We start from the raw sequence: 26,950 nt of genomic DNA on the forward strand, positions 1-26,950 counted from the left end.
GATCGCGTGAGGAACTTCCCGCGCAACCCTCAAATTCACGCGCCCAGGCTATTCGCGTGTGGAACTTCCCGCGCACCCCTGAAATACACGCGCCCAGGCTATTCGCGTGTGGAACTTCCCGCGCACCCCTCAAATTCACGCGCCCAGGCTATTCGCGTGTGGAACTTCCCGCGAACCCCTGTAATACACGTAGCCCGCTCCCCCAGGCCCGATCGCGTGAGGAACTTCCCGCGAACCCCTGTAATACACGTAGCCCGCTCCCCCAGGCCCGATCGCGTGAGGAACTTCACGCGAACCCCTGTAATACACGTAGCCCGCTCCCCCAGGCCCGATCGCGTGAGGAACTTCACGCGAACCCCTGTAATACACGTAGCCCGCTCCCCCAGGCCCGATCGCGTGAATAACTTCACGCGAACCCCTGTGATGCACGTACCCTGCTAATCGCGTGTGACACTTCCCGCGCACCCCGGTATACATGCACACGTACTTTTTGTCAGCGGGTGTCCGTGTTTGTGGGTACCCCTTTGCACGTCATTTTTCCTGGAGGGCCACAGTATGGGACATTCATCATGGCAGTATATAGGTGCTATTTGTTGGCGCACCTTTTGGCGCACATTTCTTACAGCCGCAGAGACGCTACCGCCTCCTTTCTTGTGGCGGTCGTGTTTGTGCCTGTGCGCTGGTTTGAGCGTGCGCTTTTTTCCCCTATTCTATTCCATGAATACGTGTTGTAGGCGAGCGTGTGGGCGTTCCGCGCACTTGTGCCCTGTACTTCCCCCGTGACGCCCACGTTTTGGCAAGTTGTTCCCCATTCCGAGTGTTACGCCCGTGTTCCGCCTACTTTTATTGCGTGCGCCGCGCTATGTGCGAATTTCGCTGTGGCCTGTGCGATTTTCGCTGTGACCTGGCGCACGCTGTTAGATGGCCTGTGCGCCAACGTGCGCCAACGTGCGCCGCGCACTTTTTTATCGCACATCCGCTGGTTTTCTCGCGCACGGCCTTCCATGAATCGACGTGCGCTGCTTTTCGTGCGATTTTCGCACTTGCACTGCGATTTACGCTATTCCACTGCGATTCGCACGTTTTTGACCACTTGCGCCGCGCTAATTATTCCATGAATCGACCTCTTTGTATTTCCTTAACCTTAGTAGGAGGGGGCCATTCAAGAACGGCTTGCACATTTTTAGTATTCCCTTAGGTGAAATTATAAAACCTAAAAACTCCACAGAATCGGTAAGGAATTGACTTTTTTCCAATTTGGCAAACAAATGATTTTCTCGCAACTTTTGTAAAACCAAGCGCACATGTTTCTGATGATGATCTAGATCAGAAGAGAAAATCAAAATATCATCGATATAAACGACAACAAAAATATCCAAGTATTCTCTAAAAACCTCATCAATGAAAAATTGGAAAGCCGCTGGAGCATTACATAGACCGAATGGCATAACTTGATATTCAAACAGCCCAAATCTGGTCTTAAACGCTGTCTTCCATTCGTCCCCTTCCTGCACACGTACAAGATGGTAAGCTCCTCTCAGATCTAATTTAGAGAAAATATTAGCTCCTTGTATTTGATTAAGCATTTCTGAGATGAGAGGAAGAGGATACCGGTTCTTAACAGTGACTTTGTTAACTGCTCGATAATCTATGCAAGTTCTAAGCGTGCCATCCGGTTTTGGTACAAAAAATAAAGGAGAGGCCGCCGGTGACTTAGAATGACGAATAAATCCTTTGGCCAAATTTTCCGACAAATATTCTTTTAAATAATCATTCTCTTTCTCAGTAAGAGCATATACCCTACTACTAGGCAAAATTGTTCCTGGCTCCAGTTCAATTTTACAATCAAAGGGCCTATGGGGTGGTAATTCTCCTGCCACTTTCTCATCAAATACATCCCAGAAATCTTTGTAACACTGGGGAAGTTGACCCACTACAGCTCCCACATCATGACCTCTAATTCCAGTCTCAGCCAAAAAACTAGACACGGAATTACTTTGTTTTACCTCTTCCTCTAAAAGACTTCCTGAAAAGCAATTCTCTTTACAAAAATCGGATTGCATGTCAATTGTCCTAGCACTCCAATCAATTAGGGGATTATGGAGAGTAAGCCAAGGCATGCCCAAGATAATCTTCAACAAAGGGGCATCAATTAACTCAAACGAAATTATCTCTCTGTGACCTCCTGATAACTCCAAAGTTAAAGAACCAGTTCTATGAGTAATTGGACCAGAAGATAAACACGTACCATCAACAGCCCTAGCCTGCTCTAGAACCTCCTTCAGAATAATTGGAATTCCCAACGATTTGGCCAGACCCCAATCCATGAAATTCCCAGTCGCACCAGAGTCAATCATTACAGGACCATTTCCCTTACACTCCAAATCAAAAAATAAGGATACATTTATGGTTATATGAGGAACCGCTGTCTGCACCATATTGGCGATCTGTTGTACCTTGACTGCTGAGGAAGAAGTCTTCTTGGGAGTGTAAGGACAGTTTCCTAAAAAGTGCCCACCTCTTCCACAGTATAAACACAGATTATTATCTCTCCTCCTAGTCTTTTCCTCCACTGTTAACCGGCCTCTGATTCTTGGAGATGAATTATTCCCTTTGGGTCTACTCTCTATTTTAGGTCTATCTACTCTAACTATAGACTTTACATCACTCTGACCATGACGTCTCTCTGCCTTCCTTTCACTCAAATGGAAGTCCAATTGAATAACCAAATCAATCAGACCTTCACAAGTAGAAGGGCGTTCAACTACTCCAGACAAAGCATCCTTTAACTCATCTCTAAGGCCCCGATAAAACAACGAGGCCTGTTTAACCTCGGGCCACTTGCTTTCTAACACAAGGGACTTAAATTGTGTTATATAAGCAATCAAGTCTCTATTACCTTGTTTTAATTCTAAAAGTTCACCATCCACTTCCAGAGATAGCTGTCTTCTATCAAACATTTTTCGGAATATCTCTAAAAAACTGGTATAATTTCCTAAAACCGCACTCTTTTGACTCACCAACAACCCAGCCCAAGCAGATGCCTCCCCAGAAAGATATGACAACATAAATGTTATCTTAGAAGCATCCGATGGAAATAATTCTGGTCTACTCATAAAATGTAATTCACATTGGCCCTCATTACGACCCTTGCGGAAAGCGACTGACCGGAGCGCCACAGCGTAAATAGCGTTTCCGCCATTGCACGAAGGAGCAAAGTGCGGCCCATTCCGACCCATCGGGCACGAGCACCACGCCACGGCGGAAGTGCAAAGTCCGCGATGGCGGAAATGACCCCAAAACGGCCCACACCGCCGCCGTACGGCGCCCTAGGTGCAATACCGCCACCCCTCTTAGCGGTCACCGCAGTGTGCGCCTACCGGAAAGTACGGTGACCGGAAATATACGGAAACGGAAGTTAAAACATGGGCCCGGAACGGGAAACATCCCGGCGTACACCTATAAAACCACTAAAACCACACAACCACTAAAATCACTACCCTGAAACACACCCCAACCCGTCACCCACCCTAGCGAAACCAAGACAAATGGGAAAAGTAGCGAAGAAAGCGTGCGACCGCAAGCGGCAGGTCCACTTCTCCTGCGAGGAACTCACCGTGCTAACAGAGACCCTCCAGGAGAATGCTGCCGTCGTCTTCTCCACGCAAATGACCAGAACGGCACTTGCAAACAAGAAGACCATATGGGCTCTGGTGGCACAGCGGGTAAGTGCGGTGGGGACCGCACCCCGCACCCCACAGCAATGCCGCAAGCGATGGGACGACCTGCGGATACGCGTCCGCAGCATACTCTCTGCCAACCGCAACATTGCCACAGCCACCGGGGGAGGTCCTGAATCACCCATCAAGTTGACCCCCTGGGAAGAAATCTGTGCCTCCACCATCGGAATGGAGAGCATAGAGGGAGTCGGAGGGATGGAGAAAGGAGTGCAGACATCCGAAGATTCAGGTAGGTGTACCAGATAAAACAATGCCAAATCCACACAGTCCATCCATGTGAAGTACCATGCGTCCACATAGTGCAACAGAAACACATGTCCAGGAGAACGGCCACACACATCGGCCTGATAGCGCACGTTAAAACCCACAATAAATACATAAATAATTAAAAACCCCTAATACACGCACTACACGTGCAGCAGGCACACCCTAACTGCAGGCTGCCAAACAACTGCACCCTCACTCCACACACAAATCAAAGCACCTCCAAGGACCCGACCCAAATCACCCTCAGGTACCACCCCAGAGCATGTGATACAATGCCATTCCAATTCCCACAGACCCATCATTAACCCTCGCCCTCCTTTACTCCACCACAGGGTCCGATCCAAACGACGAGCTACAGGACACCCCTACCAGCACACCTGCAAAGAGGGCCAAGACCAACGGCCAGAGACCCTCCACCTCAGCTGCACGCATCAAGACACGGCAGCAGCACAAATCAGGTGGCAGCACAGAGGAGGGAACATCAACAGGCACCCCAGCAGCCAGCATGCCCACAACACCACCACCACAGGTCCCCCCAATGGATGCCACAGAAGGCACTGCCTCTGGTGGCAGCAGCACCATAGGTGACACCCCATTGATGGCAGCATGCTCCGACACAGAAAACGGGGATGTCGAAGTCAGATCCATCCATGACCTGTCCCAATCCCCCTGTCTGTCCCATCCCGTACAACATGAGGATACCACGCAGGGGCACCCACAAGACAACGACTGGCCATCCCCCCCAAGCCCTGTGGCAAGGCAACATGAGGACAACAGCCCCTCTGTGACACCCCCGCAAATGGGCATGGCCCAGCAGAGGCAACAGTCCCTCGACCAGTTAATCGTGCAACAGCAGCAAATGGCCACGCTCCTCAAGGACCATGCCGATGAATGTGGGGGCACTAAGGCAGACATAGAAACATCAACTGAGACACTTAGGGCAGAAATGGAGAGAGGCACAGAGACGCTGAGGGCACAAATGGAGAGTAGCACCGAGAGCCTGAGAGTCCAAATGGAGAGAAGCACCGAGAGCCTGAGGGGGGAACTGCATGCGACGTCCAAAGACGTATGTGCCGAACTTGCCGCAGTGCGCCGTGTGCTCACTGAGCTCTCGCAAACCCTTAGGGACATGCATGGACGTGAGCAGGCAGACACATCATCCGTTGCAAGTTCCGTCCAGGGCAGCCCCCAACGTAGATCTGGAAGGAACCTGCGCTCCACAGGCAGGGGTGCCCCTGATACCCGCAGAGGGGGCTTGCAATAGCGACAGCCCACTGACAATGAGCATCTTTGGACACTGGGGTTCGTGGGGGAGGTAGGAGGGTGGAGGGGGTGTGTTGGGCTCACTTGGGTGGCGGGTCGATAGGGTGTTCAACATGACATCACATATGCCATAAAAAGTGCACGATCAACCAATGAGATGTGTGGACATTGATTTCTGTGTACTAGGCCATCATAGGCGTACAGTCCATATTGTGCATGTCCCAGACACGCACAGTGCCACGAGTCCCGTGTCCATGTATCAGCCACCAGGCGTGAGTGCTAGAAGCATACATCAATGAGATGCTGACGAATGTCACGGGCCTCCGGTGCCTCGCAGACTCCATGAGGTGCTGCCACATCCCCACCCTCATCATGACCATCATCATGTGCTTGCAGTTCTGCGTCAGGGGGCATGGGCACATTTCTACGTACGCACATGTTGTGGAGCATGACACATGCCATGACCATCTTTGCAACCTTCTCATGGCGGTACAGGAGTGCCCCGCCAGACCTGCTGAGGCAGCGGAAACGAGTCTTCAGTAGGCCGAATGCCTGTTCAATGACTACACGGGTACGTGAGTGGGCATGGTTGTAGTCCTCCTCATGCTGGTCCCGTGGGTTCCGGACTGGTGTGAGGAGCCATCTCTTCAGTGGATATCCAGCATCACCTGTATGTGGACGAGAAACGTATGATGTGGAATGCCATTGCTACGTACGCACACCCCCCCCTTCCTGCCAGGTCATTGCCAAATCACATTCCCCACATAATCATGCATGTAATGAGACTCACCGAGTAGCCAGGATCTGTTCCCTGCGTGTCGCTCCATGTAGCGTGGTATTGTAGAGTTCCTCAAGACCATAGAATCATGGGTTGATCCAGGGAATCGGGCACAACAATGTGTAATGATCCTGTTGGAGTCACACACCATTTGTACATTCAGGGAATGAAATTGTTTTCTGTTGCGGTACTGGGCCTCCATGGCATGTGGGACGACCAATTCCACATGGGTGCAGTCGATGGCACCAATGCAACCCGGTATGCCGGCAAGTGCATGGAATCCCACTTTTGTGTTGGTAATTTCCTGCTCCGAGCGTGGTAGAGAGATGTAGTCGTCTGCGTGCTGCAGGAGGGCATCGAGCACTTGCAATAGTGTCCGTGAGAACAGTGGCTGAGAAATGCCATGCAACTGTCCGACTGTGTGCTGGTAGGTGCCTGTGGCCAGGAAGTGGAGTACAGACACCACCTTCAGTAGGGGTGGGATGGCGGTTGGGCTATCTATCATGCTGACAAGGTCAGCCTGTGTCATGTCCACAATGGCGGCTATGGTGTCCCGGTCCAGACGGTAGAGGGTGTGGATCTGCTCATCAGTGAGGTTGAACGGATGTGCTCGGAGGCGTGGGATTGCGGGCTGCCTGCGTGGTGGTAGTGGCTGTGCTGGCGGCCCTTGCTGGCCCTGCCTTGGCCTCCTCCTCCTCCTGCGTCTCCTTCGTGCGGCCGGTAGCAGTTGGTGTTCGTCTTCTTCTTGGAGTTGGAGTAGTTGCAGTGCTATCAGGTCCCCCAGGGCCAACATCGCGAGTCCTGCCGGTAGCATTTCGGTGTGGTTGTGGGAGGAGACTGGCTGTGCAATTTATGTGTTTTCAGGCTGTATGGCCTCCACCTGTGGTGATTAATTCCACCTGTGCAAGCTGCTCTCCCCTTTGGCCGAGCACGTCCCGCGCACAACGCTGCAAATCTGGGAATGGCATCTTGCTATTGCAATCATGTATTTGTACCCGATGGCCGTGTAACATTGGTTGACATGTTCATTCTGCTGTGGTCCCATTGTTGCACATACTATCTGTGCAGTCGCGAACAGACTTGTGAAGGGTCAGTGGAACGTAGTACTCGAGTAACGGTGGGCCCTCATGCATCACTTTACCGAGTTGCAATGACGGGCGGGGCGTCCCATTTGTGGGTGAAGGCAGTTGCCATTTTCACACACAGCCGCACTCGATGGAATAATTAGTGATTTCAAACGGCCACAGATGCCTTTTCGGCGTGATGTTGCAAATGTGGAATTCCAAGGGCGGCGCTTTCGGTTTCCAGCTAGCGGCGAGGAGATGCCCACAGGTCTGACTGCAAATATAACGTTCTGTTGTTCGATGTCCTTGAGACAGGGCCCATGGCGAGGAAGCAATGATTGATATGAATAGTTTGGGATGCGCAATTGCTACGTGGGCGATGAGGCCGGCCGTTCCCACATACATGTTACTTCACAACACTGGAATTACGGGCTGGGGCACTGTGGATTTTGCAGGCTGCATAACGCACAGACTCAATGGATGTTTCTAATGTTATGTGAGTAATTATTCAGGCGTTTTGATTCCGGGATGAGGGAATGATGAATGGATGCATGGGCAGGTGATTTGATACAGAGTTTGCCATGTACAGGGCTTCTTGGGATCTATCCGCCTCCCCTACGCTATGTGATGCAGGGCTGCCATGGTGGGACCATCGTCTATCTGGCCTTGTTGAGCCCTCCCTGTCTCGACACGCCCTCAGACACTTGTGTCCATGCACATTAACATTCCCATCTGATGGATTCTGTTTTGACAGACGCATGCACAGGTACACTCGTTTGTGATGGTGTTTGCACCTCGATATAGATGGTTAGGAGTCGCAAGTGGTTTTGGGGTGGTGATGATCCTTTGGAGTGGGCTAGCATGCATATGGCTGTGGATTTCGTGTGATCATTGAAGTGAGTTGTTGGAATGTAGTTCTGATGGCCATTCTGTTCTTTTTCTTTTCTTTTGGTTGACAGGTATCTCCTCCCCTTTTGCCACTGCCATCTGTATGCCACTCCTGCAGATGGGTTTTACTCCCGACACCTGCTGCTTCGTGTTAATCAGTGGAGCAGCATTACGATCTTATGGGACGATCGCCAATGGCCCACATGCCCTTACGCAGTACTGGTGGCTCGGAGCAACATTTCGGCCTTTCAGCTGGACTAGTGCCTCCCCATTGGGACGGCCCTGCGGTTCTGTGCGCTTCCATGTTGCCTTTTCGTACGTGAATGTGGCTCTGTGTACCATGAGGGAACAGGACGACACACAAGTAGTGGCTGGTCATTTCTTGCGGATGCAGCCCACAATGGTGATTGGTGTTTAGGAGTTCATGGCCTGATGGCTGTATGGGCTTGGTGACTTTGATGTGCATTAAATTTCTATTCTGATTTGGCCCGTGTAGCGTTTTTCTTTGCAAGTGATGTGGCATATGCCTATTTGGGGGGCGATGTATTGTGAGGAGATCTGCATTGGGTTCCAGCTTCGGAGTTTAGTTGCGTGGTACTGTACTGGGCGCGTTTGCCTACTAAGCCCGTGAGGTCAGGGATGGGGGCTGCCAATATGACAGTTTGAATGTTGTCATGCTCAGGGGCGGGGGATTGGGTTTTGTGTAACAGATGCCGGTCAGCCAGGTGGACTGGTGGAATGATGTGATTCTCGGAATATGGCTGGTCACAGGTGCCTGTGTTTGCGTGCGTTTCTTGGTGGGGGACTGTGGTCATGTCCATTGGGATGGCTTCTGTATTCGTGCCATCTGTGCCCTGCAGCTCCCATTGGCCCCTCTTGTGTTTCTTTTGTTCGTTGCCATGCATGGGTGACTTGTACATTTCAATGGTTGCATTGTGGCTTCATTGCACCTACGGGGAGTTGTACTTTGTGGGCAGGGAGCGGTGTACAGGCACTCAGTGGGGCCGTTTACGGTTGATTCGCGATGCCGTACTTCTCACCATGGCGGAATGGTACATTACGCCATGCCTGATGGCGTTAGGTACATGTCCGCTAGGGTCGGAATTGGCGTACCGTTGCGCCATGGTGGTGTTTGCGGTTTCGCATGGCGCGCGCGCGCGTGCTTGGTGCAGTTAGCGTTGGCGTTCACTACGGTGTCGCTAATGGCTTCGTACTTTGCGGTGACGGGTCATAGTCGCACCGAGCGCTATTCGATGGCGGTATTGCATTTCCGCCATCGTTTTCCGATGTCCGCAAGGGTCGTAATGAGGGCCATTGTGTTAAAAACACCCTATATCTCTTGGAATCCCCATGATAACGTTCTGGGGGCGCCAAAGGAACTGGCATAATAATACTCCTTACCCCTTCTGCCACTGGAGGCGCCCGTTGTATGTGTGGTAACTGATCTTCTCTTTCTAACTCAGGTGGAGAACCTGCGCCCCCTGAAACCTCATCCTCTCTCCTTTCTCCCCTCTGTTGAATTTGTGTAACTTTAACACTTAAGTCATCCACCTTTTGACTAAGTAAGGCATTTTCATCCCGAGAAATTTTCAACTCCTCCCGTAACTCCCTGATCAAAGATCCTAACATCTCCATGGATTCGTCGGGGTTCATGACAGCTCGGGCGGACTAAATTATTGGCCTTTCATACTGTCAGGCTGAGAGGTCCTGTGTCCGCGGAAGCTGCTGAACCCCCGACAATCCCCCTGAGATGTAATTCCCAGAACTAGATTTCAATTCAGCTCTGTAAACTACACCCCAAAGGGAAAGGGGGAAGTGGATAACAAAACAACACCAGGCAGACTGCGTCAAGGCTAACCAGAGCTGAACCTGCAGAGGATATAAGAATAGCAGGTACAATTCCTTAATTTACTTACTTAACGTTATGACTGGGAAGACATTTATCCTTAACTAATAATGAAAGAATCATACCTGGCTCTTCTCTTGAAATTTCTTAGAGAAGCTGATAAGAAGCTGAAAATCTCTCTTACTTGAGACACTTGAAATTCACAGCTACTTCTTACTTTAGGCAAATCTGGAAATCTTAGTTCATTGTCTTTTTTCCAAAATGCCCTGGAGGTCCAGTTAGATTGTTCTTAAAAATATTCTTTCTTTTTCTTTCAAACTTGTCAAACTATTTATAATTCTATTGAGTTTTAGAATCCTTGAAGAAAAAACATGTGTTAAACGCACACGCAGGTTATCTCCATTCAGATGAACGATGAACTCCACTTAGAAATCTTCCTGGTTGAAGAACACGCGCAAAAAGTTCACTTACGAACGAATACACGCGATCAAAAGAATCCACACGCGCAAAAATCCACACGCGCAACAATGTTCTCGCGCTAAAAACACCCGCGCTAGAAATCACACGCGCTCTTTAGTTCACACGCGACGTATAGCTTCTCGCGCGAAAAAACACCCGCGCTAGAAATCACACGCGCTCTTTAGTTCACACGCGACGTATAGCTTCTCGCGCCAAGAACACCCGCGCTAGAAATCACACGCGCTCTTTAGTTCACACACGACGTATAGCTTCTCGCGCTAAGAACACCCGCGCTAGAAATCACACGCGCTCTTTAGTTCACACGCGACGTATAGTTTCTCGCGCCAAGAACACCCGCGCTTGAAATCACACGCGCTCTTTAGTTCACACGCGACATATAGCTTCTCGCGCTAAGATGCACCCGCGCTCTGAAACCCACGCGCATTTAAAATAGCACGCGACCAACTGCTTCTCGCGCTCGGAACACCCGCGCTAGAAAACACACGCTCACTTGAATTCGCACGCGACAAACAGATTCTTGCGCTAAGGAACACCGCGCTGGAAAACACACGCGCACTCCGGGAGTTCAAAAGTTCTAGTACAAACACAACTTTTCACAAATTTTCAAGGAGGATGCCATTAGGATGAACAGAGTAACAGTACAAATAAAGTCACTTATCTCCTGAGCGAATTCTAAAGGATCTTCTGCTTTTCCTGTCTTCAAAAACGAATTCCTGCCAACTGATAGCTTCTCCTGTAATCCCCAAGAAAGTAGCCGCTCAACTGCTGACGCCTGAAGGATAAAATCCACCAGGCCTAAGACTAAAGCAGGAGCAGCCACTAAACACGTCCTCTCAGATGGGGTTTTGATGATGAAAGGCACAGAGTGACAGTTTAGAATGTTCATTGTTGTTCAGCATTGTCTTCTAACCAATCAGAGCTGTCACTGTGAGGCTCCATCTTGCCTTGGGTCAGAACCAGGAGCCTGAATCAGCAAGTTAAGGCCAAACCAACTATAATGGAAAACTTCCCACCCACACAAAGCTAATCTGAAAAGGATAAATAAAGAGAAATAATGAAAAGGAAACTTGAATAAGGGAAGGAAACCTGACAAATAAGGGAAGGAAACCTGACAGAAATGAGCTGAGTACAGATGGCACCCCCTCACTAATATAGCAATCCCCCGTGTTGGGGGCATAGCGGGATGCCAGCCCGAGCCTAGGTGATGGACCAGGGCTTTTCCGGCCCAGTTTGCCCCCCCTCCAACAAGGGGATGATAGGTAGTCATACCCCAGGGTTCCGTTCGGGCACAAATAGTTGTATGTTTAATTTTTTCAAGGGAGATTGGCTCTGTGTGTATAGCGCAAGCCCAATCTCCTGTGAAAAAAACAAGCTGGCCACCGCCATAGAAAATAGAGAAGCCTCTATTTTATTCCTGTAACGACAGCCCGAGGGAAAGTAGTGACGATGCCGGGAGCCCCAGCAGGTAAGTGTGTTGGGGTGGGTAGGTATTGGGGGATAACGTGAGGGGCAGGTAGGGTGTCAAGGTGGGGGAGATGCAGGGGATACAGGAGGCATTTGGGGTACCCCCAAAAAATGTCAGCACCAAGTGAAAGGCCTTGGGTGGCTGGTAACATGTGGGTGGTACGCTGGCAGTTCACATCCACGTTTCCAGCCACCTGATTGGCTGAGCGTCCTTCCCCACATGTGAATTAATCATATAAACTGTCTACATGTATATATCCTATCAGAATTCAAAACACAGACTCCACTAAATAACCAATCACACTAAAATGTATAATACAAATGATTTATTGTCCAACAAGCAATCTCTTCTATGAGAAATTATATATTTATTATAATCACATATACGTTTCATCAAGGATTCTCTTGAGCAATTCCCAAAATCTTTGGGGAGATCTGTATTGTCTAGAAGCACACAAGGGGAAATGGTGGAGGTTGCAGCAAGAAGGATGTTTCCTATCTTGGTCAAGTGTGGTGTTTGTATAGCGTGGAGGAAGCCCAGTTGCTTTCCGACCTCTGTGGAGACTGGTTTTGGTCATAGGGCGCAGTCAGCGACATTTGGTTCCCTGAAAAGGATTTGAGGAAGTCTAGCGAAAAGAAGCTAGGCACTGCCCACATTCAGATCCCATGTATAAGTACGAAAAAAAATAATCAGGATGAAAGATCCTACAAGCAATAAAGTGGTTCTGTGTATGTATGTTTATTTCACAATGACACAGAACATTTTTGGTGATTTGACAATTTACTTTACAGTACTTTCGATAAGCACGAAAGTTTGAGAAAACAAACAGACACGAATGATTGTGAATGGTGGTAACACAGGTAAGTGTCGACCTCAGAGGTATTGAGGTCAAGACTCCACAAAGAGGCACATTCCCAAGATAAGATAGATGAGGTAGGAAAGACCTACTGTGCAATGAAAGTGCACCTGAGACTTAAAATGGTCCAAGGCATAGTTCACACAAAGTGTACACAACAGTCTTTACAAAACATACACGAGGGGGATGGTACAGTTGTGTCACAGGGATCGACACAGGTGTGTTTCGGCCAAAATAGGGCTTGATTGAAGCCTGTCTATGTGCTGGCCTTCGTCAGGAGGGACACCAATTGCGGTGCTGTCCGTAGAATCTGCTGTTGCAATAGCTGTAGGATGCAGTGGACAATCCTCAAGGAGTTGCTGGATTGCTAGTGCGAAGTTGCACTTAAGAGTGGGCCGAAGTTTCCTGAAGGCCGACGTCTCTCAGGGTCCCGCAAAACTGGAACGAGCCAGGGTGGGTCCCATATCACAGTGCGTCCGGTGGTTCTGTGTTCGCGGGGTCCTCAGCTCACAGTGATTCTGTGCCTATTTTTCCTACCACATTCAGATCCCTGTGTGGGGGAACTATAGGGAACATGCCTTAGGGGAAAGAAAGTAGAGCACAGCAACATTCAGGGGTCTAAGGGTGATCAAGGGTGTACAGTCGCAGGGCACTGTTCATGAATTCCATTACGTTCTACTCAGTTCCATTGAGTTAGAGGACTTAGTACACGCAGGACCTGGTTCATGACACAGACCCTAATAAGGTAAATTCTGCAGAAGCTGCTAGCCCCATAGTCCCCCTCCTCTGGGTGGTTGTCAGGTACTGTCAGGTTGGAGCGACATATTCTTTACATACAGTATCTTATACTCATTTACATTGGGTCAGCGGAGACACATATTTAGTATAGAAAGGTTTTGGGAAGTTATTATGGGTTATATTTTTAAACAGCCAATTTTGCCATTAACCTTCATTGCAGTCTATGGAAAATGCCCCAAGCCAAGATGGAGGTTCTCAGTCTAAATTCTAATTGGCTGGTGATTGTTTATAGGGAGGACAATGAACATTCTAAACTGCCTTTCATCGTCTTTGCCCAGCTCAGAGGTCGTGTGCCTTGCAGCTCCTGCTTAACTTGTTCAAGGGTGACAAGTTTCAAGCAGTCGATCGGAATTTCTGAAAGTATAACAGGAGTCGTGTATGTAGTTTGGTGGAGACACAGGACAGGAGTTAGAAATTTCCAATTTTCTGAGAAAAGAAGTTTTCAAGTCTCAATCACAAGATAAGTGACTTTCCATTTTTGATGAACTTTGTAAAAAGGTTATATTAATTTAAAGGGATTGAAATCGCAAATCTGTATCTAAAAAACTGAAGCGCGTACGTTTGTTTTCATCCCTACGTGTCATTTCAAACTAGCGCGTGATTTTTTTTCCCGTTACTTTGAGCACGCGCGTGTGTCTCTGCGCGTGAGAGTGAAGCGCGAGCGTGAACTTTGGACTCGCGTTTACTGTTCATATACGCGTGGGTTTTTTCTACGTGAGTTTGCGTGTGTGTTATATTACGCGTTTCGTATCTGCGTGTGCGCAAGAACTAATCTATGTGGAGCTTTCGCGCGAGCTCTCAGAAGTGTCATGTGATAAAATAAAAGCACATGTGCTTTTTCCCGTGATTTGTTTTTTGCCCATATGCATATTTTTTCGTGGGTTGGACTTTAGCGCGAGTGAGTTTTTATCGCGTCTTGGATTTTCAGCGCGTGTGCGTATTTCCCGCGACTTGGAGTAAAGCACGTGTGTTTATTCCCGCGGTTTGGATTTTCAGCGCGTGTGCGTATTTCCCGCGACTTGGATTAAAGCACGTGTGTTTTATCCCGCGGTTTGGATTTTCAGCGCGTTTGCGTTTTACCCGCGATTTGGATTTTAGCGCGTGTGCTGGCTTTCCACGTGAAGATTTCATCGCATGTTTAAAATTCGTTCCTGAGTAAAAGACACTCTAAAAAGAAAATATTAAAAAAAACAAATACAAGAACTTAAAAGAACTTCCTTAAACTTATTTGAAGAACTTTAGACCTTGTTCAAGAATCTTTAGGTTGAGCAGACGAACTACAAAGTTAAATATTACATTCATGGACCTACTGAGAAGGCTGAATGATCTTTAAGATTCTGGTCCACAAGTAAGGAAGTCTTGTCTGCTTATCACTTCTCTGGGCATACTGAAGAGAAGTACCAGGTATGGTTTTTTTGACTATTTTGGTAAAGGATGTAGAGTTTAAGGTTAGTATAGTAACCCATTGAGTAATGAGGTGTATTGCATGTTTATGTTTTAACTACAGGTGAAGAACCAGCGAGTTGATAGCTTCCAGCCTGGTGTTTGTTTCTTTGTCCCTTCCCCCTTTCCCCTGAAAGTGAGGTAAACTGAGCGGTTATATATATGTCAGCTCAGAGTGCCACATTTTGGGTGGATTGTCGGGGGTTCAGCAGCTTCTGCAGACACCAGGTTCTCAGCATGACAGTTGTCAGTCTACAGCGACCTCAATCCTTCTGCTACAGTCTGAGCACTACAGAAGGGAAAGGGGAATTGGACAAATTAAAAAAGGAACAGAATCTCTTCTGCTTTACCATGGTCCTGGGTCAGAGAGAAGACAACAACTGATCAATAGTCCTCTACGGTCCTCCCCCTTTCTCTAAGTTTGGTAACTGAAACCATCTGCTTGTTGTCAGGAGGGTAGATTGTTCCTCGAGGGGCCAACACAGCTCTGAAATATCTTGAATTACTTCCTGGTGGCTTAACTAGCTGGTTTCATCCAACAGTGTGCGCCCCAAAAGGTTATTAGAGTTCTTCCTCCCTGGGTTTGGGGTCTCTTATGAAGTTATTTACCCTACTAAGTCTTTTCAGGAAACCTCTATCCTGTGAGAACATTTTATTCTACATTCGAGGATAAAGTGTATAACAAAATAACTTTCCTAAACTAACCATACTCTAACTATTAGCTTCACCTGTATTGTTCTTCTATAAATACTTCTTCTTCTTCTTAGCAAATTCCCCTGTTCAATATGAGTTCACAATAGTTAACTAGAATTGACTTTGCCTCCGGTCCTTCTTTTTCATTAGTTCTTTGTCAGTTCAGCCTTTTCAGGAGGTTCTTGCTTGGAGGGCTCTTTACACTTCTGAATCTGTGAGATGCTGACTCCACTGAGAGTTCGAAGGTGCAGCATCTTGCTAGTGCTGGTGCACCCTTCCTCTAGGTGTGCACCTGTACGCACGTGCAGCGACATTATCTTGCTGACACACACTTTAGTTCTCCATTTAGACACTGCCAGAATGGCAATGTCTTCTCTGGAGGAGTCACAAGTTGCTGAATAAGGCCCTGGCGCAAGTATGGGCGACTACAGAATATGAACTGCTTTGAAGGCCAAAAGTAATTTTCTGACTTGAGCGCAGAAGCTCTCTGATGCTCTCTGCTCTCACCACTCCTTCTCCAGAACGTGCCCCTCGAAGGTGTGCATTTAAACAGCATTTCTTTTTCATTGGCCCATTAAGGTTGAAATCAGGAGCCTTCCTGATAAGGACCTGTCCTCGGGTCCAGCTCAAAGTGAAAGACAGTTATAGAACAAACGTTTTATACTACAACTTACTTCTAGCCTCTCAGGATTCCAGGCCCTCCTGCTCAATCTTGAATTGTGGAAGGACTGTTCTCCAGTATGGGTAAATGTTGTTGAGGACATATTTAAACCAATCAAACTCAAACACTTTCAAGGAACCAAAACTCGCCCCTGCTTTCTCTCCTACTGAAACCTCTAGATGGTAATTAACCGCCTTCTCCTTGCTTTGGTCCCACAGGACTTGATATGTATGTGAAATATGTGAAGTTTGCGACATAGTGAATGTGACATATGTTATATGACATGAGCTATGAGTACTTTGTTCTTACCTATAGGTGTAGCTGTCCGGTATTGGCTTCTTTTACAGATTGATATATGTTTGAATTTGTCTGTCGTCCTTGCTCTCCCTCCTTCCCAACTGGTCGTGACAGTTGCATTTGCAGGTGGGTCAGAAAAAATCTGGCTGCAAAACCTAACAGTGAATTTAAGAACTTGTAAAGTTGTAGATGCCTTTCATGCACGTGCATACTTCCACATGCAGGCCCCTGTCCTCCACTGCCATGTCACCTACCGCCACACCCAGTTCCTGTTTTTTCTGCCAACACGGTGGGTCAAGATTTGCTGCGCTCAGTGACACCCTTGTGTTTCTGGGCGTTGCTTCTAGCTGATTTCTCCTTCTGAGATTGGTATTTTATCTTTCTTGCTGACTAGGTGCCTCTCTGATGCGTATGCCGTACACTATGGGTTTCAAACAATGCATCCTGTGTCGGAAGCAGTTCACGGCTGCTGATCCTCATCATGCCTGCATCCAGTGTTTGGGAATCCATCATCCAGTTAGTTCCTGTGTGTTCTGCAGTAGAATTCACCCAAGGTCTCTCCATAGCCGCCTTCTTTCTATATCAGAGCTCGGACCGGCACTGGTGGCGACCGAAGACTTCATTATGACTATGAACTAGGCCGACGTTGGTAAGAGGGAGGCCGTTCTTTAAATTTTGTTATGTGTTTCAGCACTCACCTTTGGGACCGAGGTGAAGACCCCACCCTCAGTTTCGGGCCCTTCAAGAAGCATTTCGAAGTAAATACCCCAGCGACTACACCTGCGAGTACCCCTTGGTGGGAAGCTAGTAGCACCTCCTGGTGGGAAACCGTGGGTAGCCCTTGGAGGAAATACCCCTGGGTGGGAAGCTAGTAGCAGCTCCTAGTGGGAAACCGCGGGCAGCCGTTGGAGGAAGAAGAGCCAAACAAGTTAATGGCAACTCAGTACCGGAAGATTTGTTCCAACCAGATAAGGTCATTATGGTACTGTGGAAAAGCTCTGCTACCTCGGATTCCAACCAAACATATAAGCACAGCTCTGGCAAAGAACACTCCTGCAAGGTTCATTCAGAATTTACCAGAACCCCTGAAATAGAGCTTCACTGGCACCTAAATTGGTCTCGATAGTTGCTTCTACAAAGGCTTCAGTTCCAAAGAAAGCTGAAAAAGTTTCTCAACATGAGAGAGACAAGTCTTGGTTCTGATCAGTGCCGAGCTAAGCACCAGTATCTCCAAAAAGGCACTCTAGGAAGAAGAAAGTGTCAAGGAGCAAACATACTGAGCTTGATTCAGTACAGTCTGAAGTGGAATCACTGCATCTTATCTCTGATTCAAATGATTCTAGTGGTGCTAAGTATTTTACTGTACCACCGGATGTGCTTTTTGGTACTCCACATTTTTTGCACCCAGTTTTCCCTTGACAATCAGGATGTGCCACTGCCCTCTTCACAGGTACAGCCACAAGTTATTTTAACAAACATTCAGGTGCCTAGACCAGTGGTATTTAAAACCTACAATCCTCAGGCCGCTTTGGTACCGGGGGAATTACCAGCAGTGTGGATTCTTCCACTCCCCCTAAGAGGTCAGCGGAGGAGCAGGGTGAACCTAAGGACATTACTTCTACGGTCGTGGAAACCATGCTGTCAGTGCCATGCTTAGACGTCTTGGAGCAGAGAATAAAATATAAAATGGGGTCCCTCGTAAGCCCCCTTCCTGTTCCTTCAGCTCTTTACGATGGTGATCCTGTTCCTCCAAACAGAAAACAGAAAGTTTATAATGACACAGAATCTGACAGTGAACACAATCATTATCGTCTTCAAAATTATTTTTTTAGATTATCCAAAGCTATGCAGGCACTGTAAATCTTTCTGGTAGGGAAACCCAAAGCTACAGGAGTTTTCACTAGACTGCCTGCGTATCAGTCAAAATCTTTACTGGCCATGGTAGCATTACTGTTAGAACAGGCTCTGAGTCATTTGGCTAAGCCTCATGCAGACTTCTATCTGGAGGAGTTCACCTGTTGGGTCTAAGAAGGTATGGATGCTGCAATACAACAGCTTAAAGTGATAAAGGAATTGAATGATACTATGGCAAAGGCCAAGAGCAGTTTTGTCTGCATGTGTCGGCATGTGTGTTTGTCAGCTACCCCCCATCATCAGGACACTGAGGAAAAGGTGCTGGGTTTGCCGTCTGATGCTAAGATACAATTTGACCCCACACCAGTTAAGGTGTTGCAAAAATGTAAGTCATGTGTTACAGCTGCAAAATCGCTGTGCGCAATATCCAGGAAGCAGCCTTATTGTCAAAGGTTTAGAACTTTTAAAGCTAGTTTTTATAATTATAATTATGATTGGTTATTTATAACACGCTTAATACCGATGACGTTTCTAAGAACGGACCCGGGATTCAAACCTGTGTTGCTCTGCGTCGTCTTGCTTCCAAGATGAGCGCGTTGCCACTGAGCTCTACTACCCGTTTACTACCTATTCTATGACAAATGCCTTAACTGCTTAAAGGTTTAAACCTTGTCATTTTTCTTTAAAAGAGAAGATACCGGCTGAAAGTGAAAGCTACATCAACGCCTTCTTCAACTTCCACTCAGGAATTAAGGGCCTGATCACAAGTTGGCCGGTATCCCGGTGGTAATACCGCTGGGATACTGCCCAGCGTTAATTGCGTTAGCACCACCTGGTCCGACACTATTAGCGCAGGATTACGGGTTGGGTGGTAACAGGAAATCCCCATTTACCATTGGGTCTATTGATTTACCGCACGCTAATACTGCCGGCGGTAATTGCACCGAAAACACTGTAGATAACACAGCCCATTTAGTACCCAACTCGTGATCAGGCCAGCCCTTAAATGCAGTGGTATTAGCGTTACTGCCGCAATTAAGGGCTACCGCCCAACTCATGATCAGGCCCTACGAAGTCTATTTGACTTCATTGCAGTGATGTATATGTCACCAGTTCCAATTCAGATCAACAAAAGTACATCTCTGGTAGCAGGGAAGATTTATTTCCAAATGTCTACATCATTGGGAAAATATTACTCAAGACACGTAGGGTTTAAACATCCTCTGCCTGGGCTACTCTTTGGCCCTCCCTGCTATTCCTCCTTCTTCACCAGCAAAGCTCCAAACGTCATCTCCAGAGAGTCTCAGAGAGATTCTAAAACTTCTAGAATTAGGAACCGTAGAATTAGTCCCAGAAGGACTACCGGCTCCTGCAGGCATGGTTAGCAACAGTGCCGGTGCTTCCGTGTCCCCATTCCCATGGAGTCCTATTCCGCCGCCTGACATCCCGGCCCGTCGCCACCTGTAATATCCCAGTGGCATCGGGATATCAGGCGTCAGAAATGGTGTTACGAGGTCGGCGGAAAATTGTTAGTTGCACTGGAGGGTTACCGCTGACCTCGTAATGAGGCCCACTCTGTACTTGTTGTTTTTCAGGGACACCAAAACTTACCATTTGATTGCCTCCTTTCGGAGTGCCTCTTCATTCCACATCCTTGTTCCCGTACCCACTGGCCAAGTGGTGATTTGAAACCGCCAGTGGTGTTATGTGAGTGCCTCCCCGGATAAGGTCGATTTCCCCAGCTGCCACGAGTTGCTGTGGGCCTGGCTCGCCGACCATGATTATATCATCCGGTGCTGTTGCCAGTGACGGCGGTCTGCTGGAGACAAACAGCCAGAATTCAGCTCCCCCACCCCACAGCTGTGGCATGTTTGCAGTGTGTTTTAACTGGCCTGCTGTGAAAGTCCCATCAATAGTATCCCCATGGACTGTGCTTACCTGTGATTTTCGCTTTTGTTCACCTTTCACCTCTTTCCGCTCTCTTGCCTTCTTCTTCTGCCGCAGTGTAGGGAGATAGTTGAAAGGTAGTAAATCCACCTGTGGTACGACCAATGAAGGGTTGTGGAGGGGCACAAGTGCACACAACCCTCCCCAATCTGGAGACAGCTGGGTGTAGGCTCTAGATCCACATGACCACCAGTAATCCATCACCACTGCCGTCCCTTTCTGTAACGCCGGGATGCTCATCGTCTTCCCACAGCCAATGTTCATACCCATTATGATCATTCCTGCTGCTCTGAAACAGAAGGAGAGCTGTGTAAGTGGCTTTATATACATTGGTCAATGTTTCTCATCTATCCCTGTCAAGGCATGTATATTGGCATTCCTTATTACCCTGCGGTTGTTATTTATCTTCTTTACCACCCCTTGTACATATCCTACTAGCCCTTCTGCACAACAATCCACCATTCCCCTGTTCACATTTCCCATCATGAAACACTGAACCCCCAATCCGTATAGGGGGTGTGGTGGGCACCACGGAATATCATGTCCTGTCGAGTTCTTGCAATATATTTTCCTGTGAGCAGTGGCCAACTGTTACCCCCTACGTGCCCCTTCTGTAATATATTATAATAGTACATGCTTCGTTGCTTCTTCCCTGGTCATGCTTTTGAGCTGTATATAATTGTCTAAATATACCTCCTCCCCTTCATCTAAACATTGTACTTCTACTGCATGCCCTTGAAACAGGCCACGAGTCCTACATAGTGACAGGTGCATTAGGCATCCTCCTTTCTTTGCTGTTACCTCTTGTGGCAAGAATTGTTTTGGTGTCCCTGTAACGTGCAGGATTAGTGAGCACACATAGCAACTGCCATTAGGGCTTTCTCACCCCACCTGTTTCATCTCATCATATCAGACATTCCCAGATGCTGTGTCTCCCCCTTCCCAATTTAGTCAATGAACTTCTAAGCACTAAATATATTTCTCTTAGTATGTGTCCCTTTCCCATTGTTGGTGGACACGCCCACACTTTCTATATACAGTAAAAACCAGAGAGAGAAGAGAAGGCAAAAGAGAAAGAGACCAAACAATCATATCCTTATAATTTTCATGTTGTGTTTATATTTTCTCCCATTCCCCCCACTTCTCATGTGCTCTCCTTCCGCTCTCCTAGTGGGATTTCTGTAATGTCTTATAGATGAAAGGAATGTCAATGACAGTTGGGTAATACTTCCAATCAAGTTAGGCCCCTCTGTTCCTCTTCCGAGGGGGTGCTGCTGTTGTCTTTGCAGATTTAGCAAATGTGAATCCATGACCTTCTTTCCCTTATCTTCACTGCTGTGGGTGTTGCATGCACTACTTCGTAAGGGCCTGTGAATTTCGGTTCCTTCCACTTCTGTACGAAATTACGGACGAGTATTTGATTGTTCCGATAGAGGTGCTGCACTTGTGGGAATTCTTCCTCGATGTGTGCACTTGTCTGTTCTTCGATGTTGTTCGGCTGACTTGTCGAATGTTGAAACTGGCGGCAGACGTATTTGAGGGCATTTGTCATTTCAGTTAGATACATTTTCAGTTCTTCTCCCAAAACCTGTGCCGTGGTATTAGCTCCCACAATTGAATGTGCAGGAGGAACGGGCGCATGCATTCTCGGGCCAGTTACAATTTCATGCAGAGTCAAATGATGATCCGCACCGGGTGAGTTGCGAAGAGCAAAAAGTGCTAATGGTAGGCAATACAGACAGTTTTTGCACAAAGACGTGGTTAGCTACGCGTTCTTTAAGCAAGCCATTTAATCATTCAACAATCCTGTTTGTTTGCAGCCAGTAGACTGTGCATAGCCTGTGTTTTATTCCCAGTAGGTGCATTATCTCCTTAAAAAGGTAGTTGGTGATATGGTGTCCATTATCAGACCTTGGGCCTCATTACGAGTTGAGCGGAATCCCTGTGGTAAATCCATCAGAATCTCGCCCAAACTAATTACTGTTACGACCACTTGGTCCAGTGGAATTTGCGCCGGATTACAAGTGGTGGTGCCAGTGTAATTCCCCATTTAAGTTGAGTCCATTGGACTCAATGGGGCTTTTTTGGCACAATTACCACAGCAGACTTTCCACCACGGTAATTCTGCCAATTCTACTGATTATTTAAACAGTGAGTTGGAGGATTTACCACCAGGATTTTCCTGGAAGCAAATCTTCCTTTCCAGGCCCAAACACATAATTTAGCGTACTGTTAAAGTTGGTGGTAACAGTGTTACCACTAACTTTACCACTTACCGCCAAACTCATAAGGAGGCCACATGTCTGCTCCCTCTATTCTTTCTTCTTTTACCCGGACGTTCCCTTCCATTCTGTCCATATGGGCTGCATAGTCATGTATATAGTCCCCTTCCTCTGCAGGTTCTATACGTAATGGTATTGATTTGGAAAGTATTCAAGTTGACAAGGCGCTGTATGGACATATCATCAAAATTCAAATGTGCTACTTTCTTTACAAGCGCTATTACCCACACAGGACAATACTATACCTTCTTAGCCTACTACCTTTTGCTCTGGGGCTCAGCACTTTTACAAATCATCATTTAGGGACAGGACTGGACAAAACTTGGCATGGTGACTGTTGGGGTTGTGCAGTATGGAGTTTGTGACAGCAGAACTTTGAACTGAGAGATTTTTGTTGCAAGGACACATTTTTGTAGTGCATTTTTCAAGATATTAATGGTTTTATGGACAGCAGAATCCAGAGATTTATGTGTGGAAGATTAGTGTGTTGGCTTCTCTGATAATACTCTTAAAATTGATACATCATATTTATAATAGCTGCTGTAAAAGTGCAATTGTTGGGTGATTACCTCGAGGACACGGCTTTGGTAAATAATGTACCAACTCATTCAGGCATGGATGCAGCCAATGGCATCTGGCTGAATGACGACAAAACGGAGCGCCTGCTTCTTGGAACAGCTGCCAACCTAAAAAAATTGAATACCAACTATTCTGCCTTCAATATTGACGGAAATACAATTAAGGTAGTACATGAAGTAAAAACATTAAGTTTCTACCTCATCTCCACACTAACACTAAGTAAACAAGTTAACTCTATTGCATCAGCCACAGCCTACACATGTAAGCTAATCAGGGCCTGTAGGCCATTCCTATCCAAACATGGCTGCATCATCCTTGCCAACGCCTTAATACTCTCAAAATTGGATTATTGTAACACCCTGTACCTATGTGCAAATAAGTATATTCTGGACAAAATCCACATTTTAAAGAATAATTCTCTAAGAACTGCTCTGAATGTTCCCAACAGAGAACATGTATCAGAGTTTAGGAGAGAATATCATTGGCTGAAGATGAATGATAGAATCTTGCTTAAAACAGCTTCCCTTACCTTCAAGTGCCTCAACAAAGCGGCACCTCCTAACCGAAAGAATAGTCAGAAAATCCCCCACCCGCCCCTCTACATCTGCAAACTCATTTTGCCTTATCATACATAGATTTAAAATAAAAAAAATCTATCTGGTGGTAGTAGCTTCCCAGTTAAAGCTACACAGACCTGGAACGCACTTCCGCTTTCACTCAGAGTGGACCAATTCTTCCTCAGCTTTAGACGCAATACCCTGAACTGGTTGCAATCCAAAACATTTGATTTTGTTGTACCAGCTCCTTTGTATGTATCACATACCTTACTTTGTTTCACCTACTGTATAATTTTACATTGTTGCCTGTATAATCCTGTTGCCAATATGACGTACTATGTAATTTAAGCTTAAAATATTCTTGTATTCATTGTGGCCAGATACCTCCGGTATCTGGTGCGCCATACCCATAAAACAAACAAACAAACAAACAAACAAACAAACATGGTTATGTTGTGATCAGGAGTCCAGAACTGCACCAGTGTATACATGATGTTATGAGTGAAACCAGCTTACAAATAGGAGGTCGATGGTAGGAATACATTTGTAAACTGAAAGAGTGTATACATTCTATCTATTTCTTGCAAAATAGACCATTATTGGAAAAATGTATCCAAAGTTGGTTGAATCCTCGTTTTCTACTCATCATCTGTGTCTTCATTTTGTCCTCAGAAATCTCATAACCCGCATCTCAGATGGCAACCTCTGTGAACATGAGATCATGACACTAGGCCGTAACTATGGTGTACGAGATACGGGCGAAGTCGACTTGAATGTGCTGCTAGCGGTGGCCCAGGAACAGCTCAAGAGGAAAGCATTTGAAAACTTCAGCAAATTAACCGATGTCTTCATGTACAATGATCGAGAAAAGTAAGGATGTTGTTTTGGCAGTCTGCCATACTGGACGTGCTACTTTCATGACACCTTATGTATCAATTTTAGTTAACACATGTTTTCACTGTATAGTTATCTCTCATCCTAGCAATATCTTGTTATCATATTCACAAACTGAAACACTCCGTTGAATGTTCACTACAATCAATAATGAAGTACACAGTAAATATATTGAATAACCAACATATATCATCAATAATTAGTCAAGTTCAAGGATAACAATTAAGTTCATAGTTGGTTCCACAAGGTAAAGGAAGTAGCCAGGACAGTGTTACATTGGTTTATGGCATTGATCTTAAAAATCTTGGAGATTTTACCTTTAGGGTGTCATACCATTATTTTGATACCAAGGTAACAGGTTTTGAGACCCAACAGAGATTTTCAATGCCTTTTTGAAGGTTGACCTCTATCATGACTAGACACGTCTTTTTAAAATTTCAGCTGTGTCCTGCAATGAAAGCCAGTTCCACAGGCCCACAGCAGGAACCAAAAAACATACAGACTGTTTTTAGTACTAGCACCATATGGGAGCATGCAGAATAGTAAAGCTATTCGTCCCTTAGTACATTTTTGGAAAAAGAATTAGACATAACAGGTGTAAAGTACAGCAATTTTTAAAGATGTAACTATTAAAAGTCATAGGTGTAAAAAAAAGTGAAGAGTAATTTATACAATACTTTAAAGTCTGCTAAAGCACCTAGGTACATTATTCCTGGCAGCGGCTAATACATACATGTACCCATCATAACATTGTGTGCCAGAGAGAAACATTGGTTGTACAGCAAGCAACTGTCTTTGCCAAAAGTGACATACTGCTAGTACATTCCATATCCCAACCAAAAGATGTCCTATCATAGGCCCTGTTCCATGCGAGATGACACACAGTAGGCCAGATATTGATAGGATTTAAACACCATGTTATAAGTGGGGTAGGGTGCTTCAACTAGATTTTATGACCTTTGGTGGTAATTGGTGCATTTTAAAGTACATTAAACCAGTAACAATAGTCACTTCATATAATTTAAAGAACAATGCACAGAGGGTGAGAGATTGCAGGGTCCTCTGGCTTTTAAAATCTTAGGAAAACGTGTGCTAATTTAAAATGTCCTGTAATGCAGTATTAGACAGAATAAACCCTCATAAACATTGCAATACATAGTAACCCCCATAAGACCATTCAGCTAGAACCCCATGAACTCAGAGAGGCAGGACGGATTATCAGGGAATAATGTTTTAATCTATGTTTGCCTATTCTTGTATCGTCCTGTTAGCACACTATTGAGAGTTGCTATTATGCCACTGTGCAAGTCTTTCTTTCATAACGTCCAGTGTTATGCAGGTGACATGCAGCTCTCCTTTAAACTTCCCTCCTCTGCCTCCTCCTCTTCCTGTCTCATTCCTGACTACCGGTCTGCTATTCAGGCATGGTGCACTGCTAATGGTCTCTGCCTTAATGCCAGTACGACAGAGATCCTTCCCACTGGGACCCCTGCTCCCTCTTTCCCTCGCACACTCTGGCCGCCCTTCATGGGCCCCTGCCCCTCACACTCCTGAGAGGCAAAAAACCTTGGTGGCATCTTTGACTCCTCTCTCTTCCTCTCTCCTCACATCACAGACATTGACAATAAGGGCCACTTTCAGCTGCAACTCCTCAGAGGCATTCTCTCTTTCCTCACCTTCCCCCAGAAACTCAATGTCTCCAGAGCTCTGGTCCTCTCCAGGCTGGACTACTGCAACAGCCTCTTCCTCAATCTGCCTAACTCCTCCCTTTACCCCTGAAAGCAAGCGTCCCCAAAAAGGCAGTAACCTCCCCACAATGAGAGGCAATAAGGACACACCCCAGGAGGGAATGAGACCAGGACCAAGTGCGGGTGATGTAAAAGGGGTTTTTATATAATCAATGTAGGGCGTGCAAAGGACTCTGCAAGCTCCGAGAGCGCTCTGTCTGACAATAGCAAAGAAAGTCATATTTATTACAAAACCACGTCATAAATCCTGTAAGCTATAGGGGGCACATCGTCTCGGGGATTGGATGGCGTCGACGAGGCTATAGGTGGTACAACGATGACCCGCTCCAGGATTGGTGGACATCTGCATGGTGCCAACGTGGGGTGGACGGGTCAGCTGGCCTTGTTGGGGTGGAGCTGTCATGCCAGGCGCGGTCTGTGTCGATGATTGATGGCTACACTAACACTTTGCCCTTTTGGCCACACACACACAAACACTCATCCCTTAGACGACTCCAGTTGTCCTGTAAATCCTACAATATGTTACTCTAAGAAATAATAGGAGACCGGA

The 26,950-nt window shown here is 46.7% G+C and overlaps 1 protein-coding gene across 1 annotated transcript in view; it reads left to right on the forward strand.

Moving 5' to 3' along the window:
* Nucleotides 1–26,950, forward strand: part of EFHC2 (EF-hand domain containing 2) — a 369,754-nt gene that overhangs the window by 266,706 nt on the left and 76,098 nt on the right. The window contains exon 12 of the mRNA XM_069636501.1: nucleotides 24,431–24,628. Coding sequence (XP_069492602.1) covers nucleotides 24,431–24,628 — 198 coding nt within the window. The remainder of the gene's footprint in view (nucleotides 1–24,430; nucleotides 24,629–26,950) is intronic.

The sequence above is a fragment of the Ambystoma mexicanum genome, chromosome 7p (genome assembly GCF_040938575.1).
Source record: "Ambystoma mexicanum isolate Mex_15411 chromosome 7p, UKY_AmexF1_1, whole genome shotgun sequence".
Lineage (NCBI taxonomy): Eukaryota > Metazoa > Chordata > Amphibia > Caudata > Ambystomatidae > Ambystoma > Ambystoma mexicanum.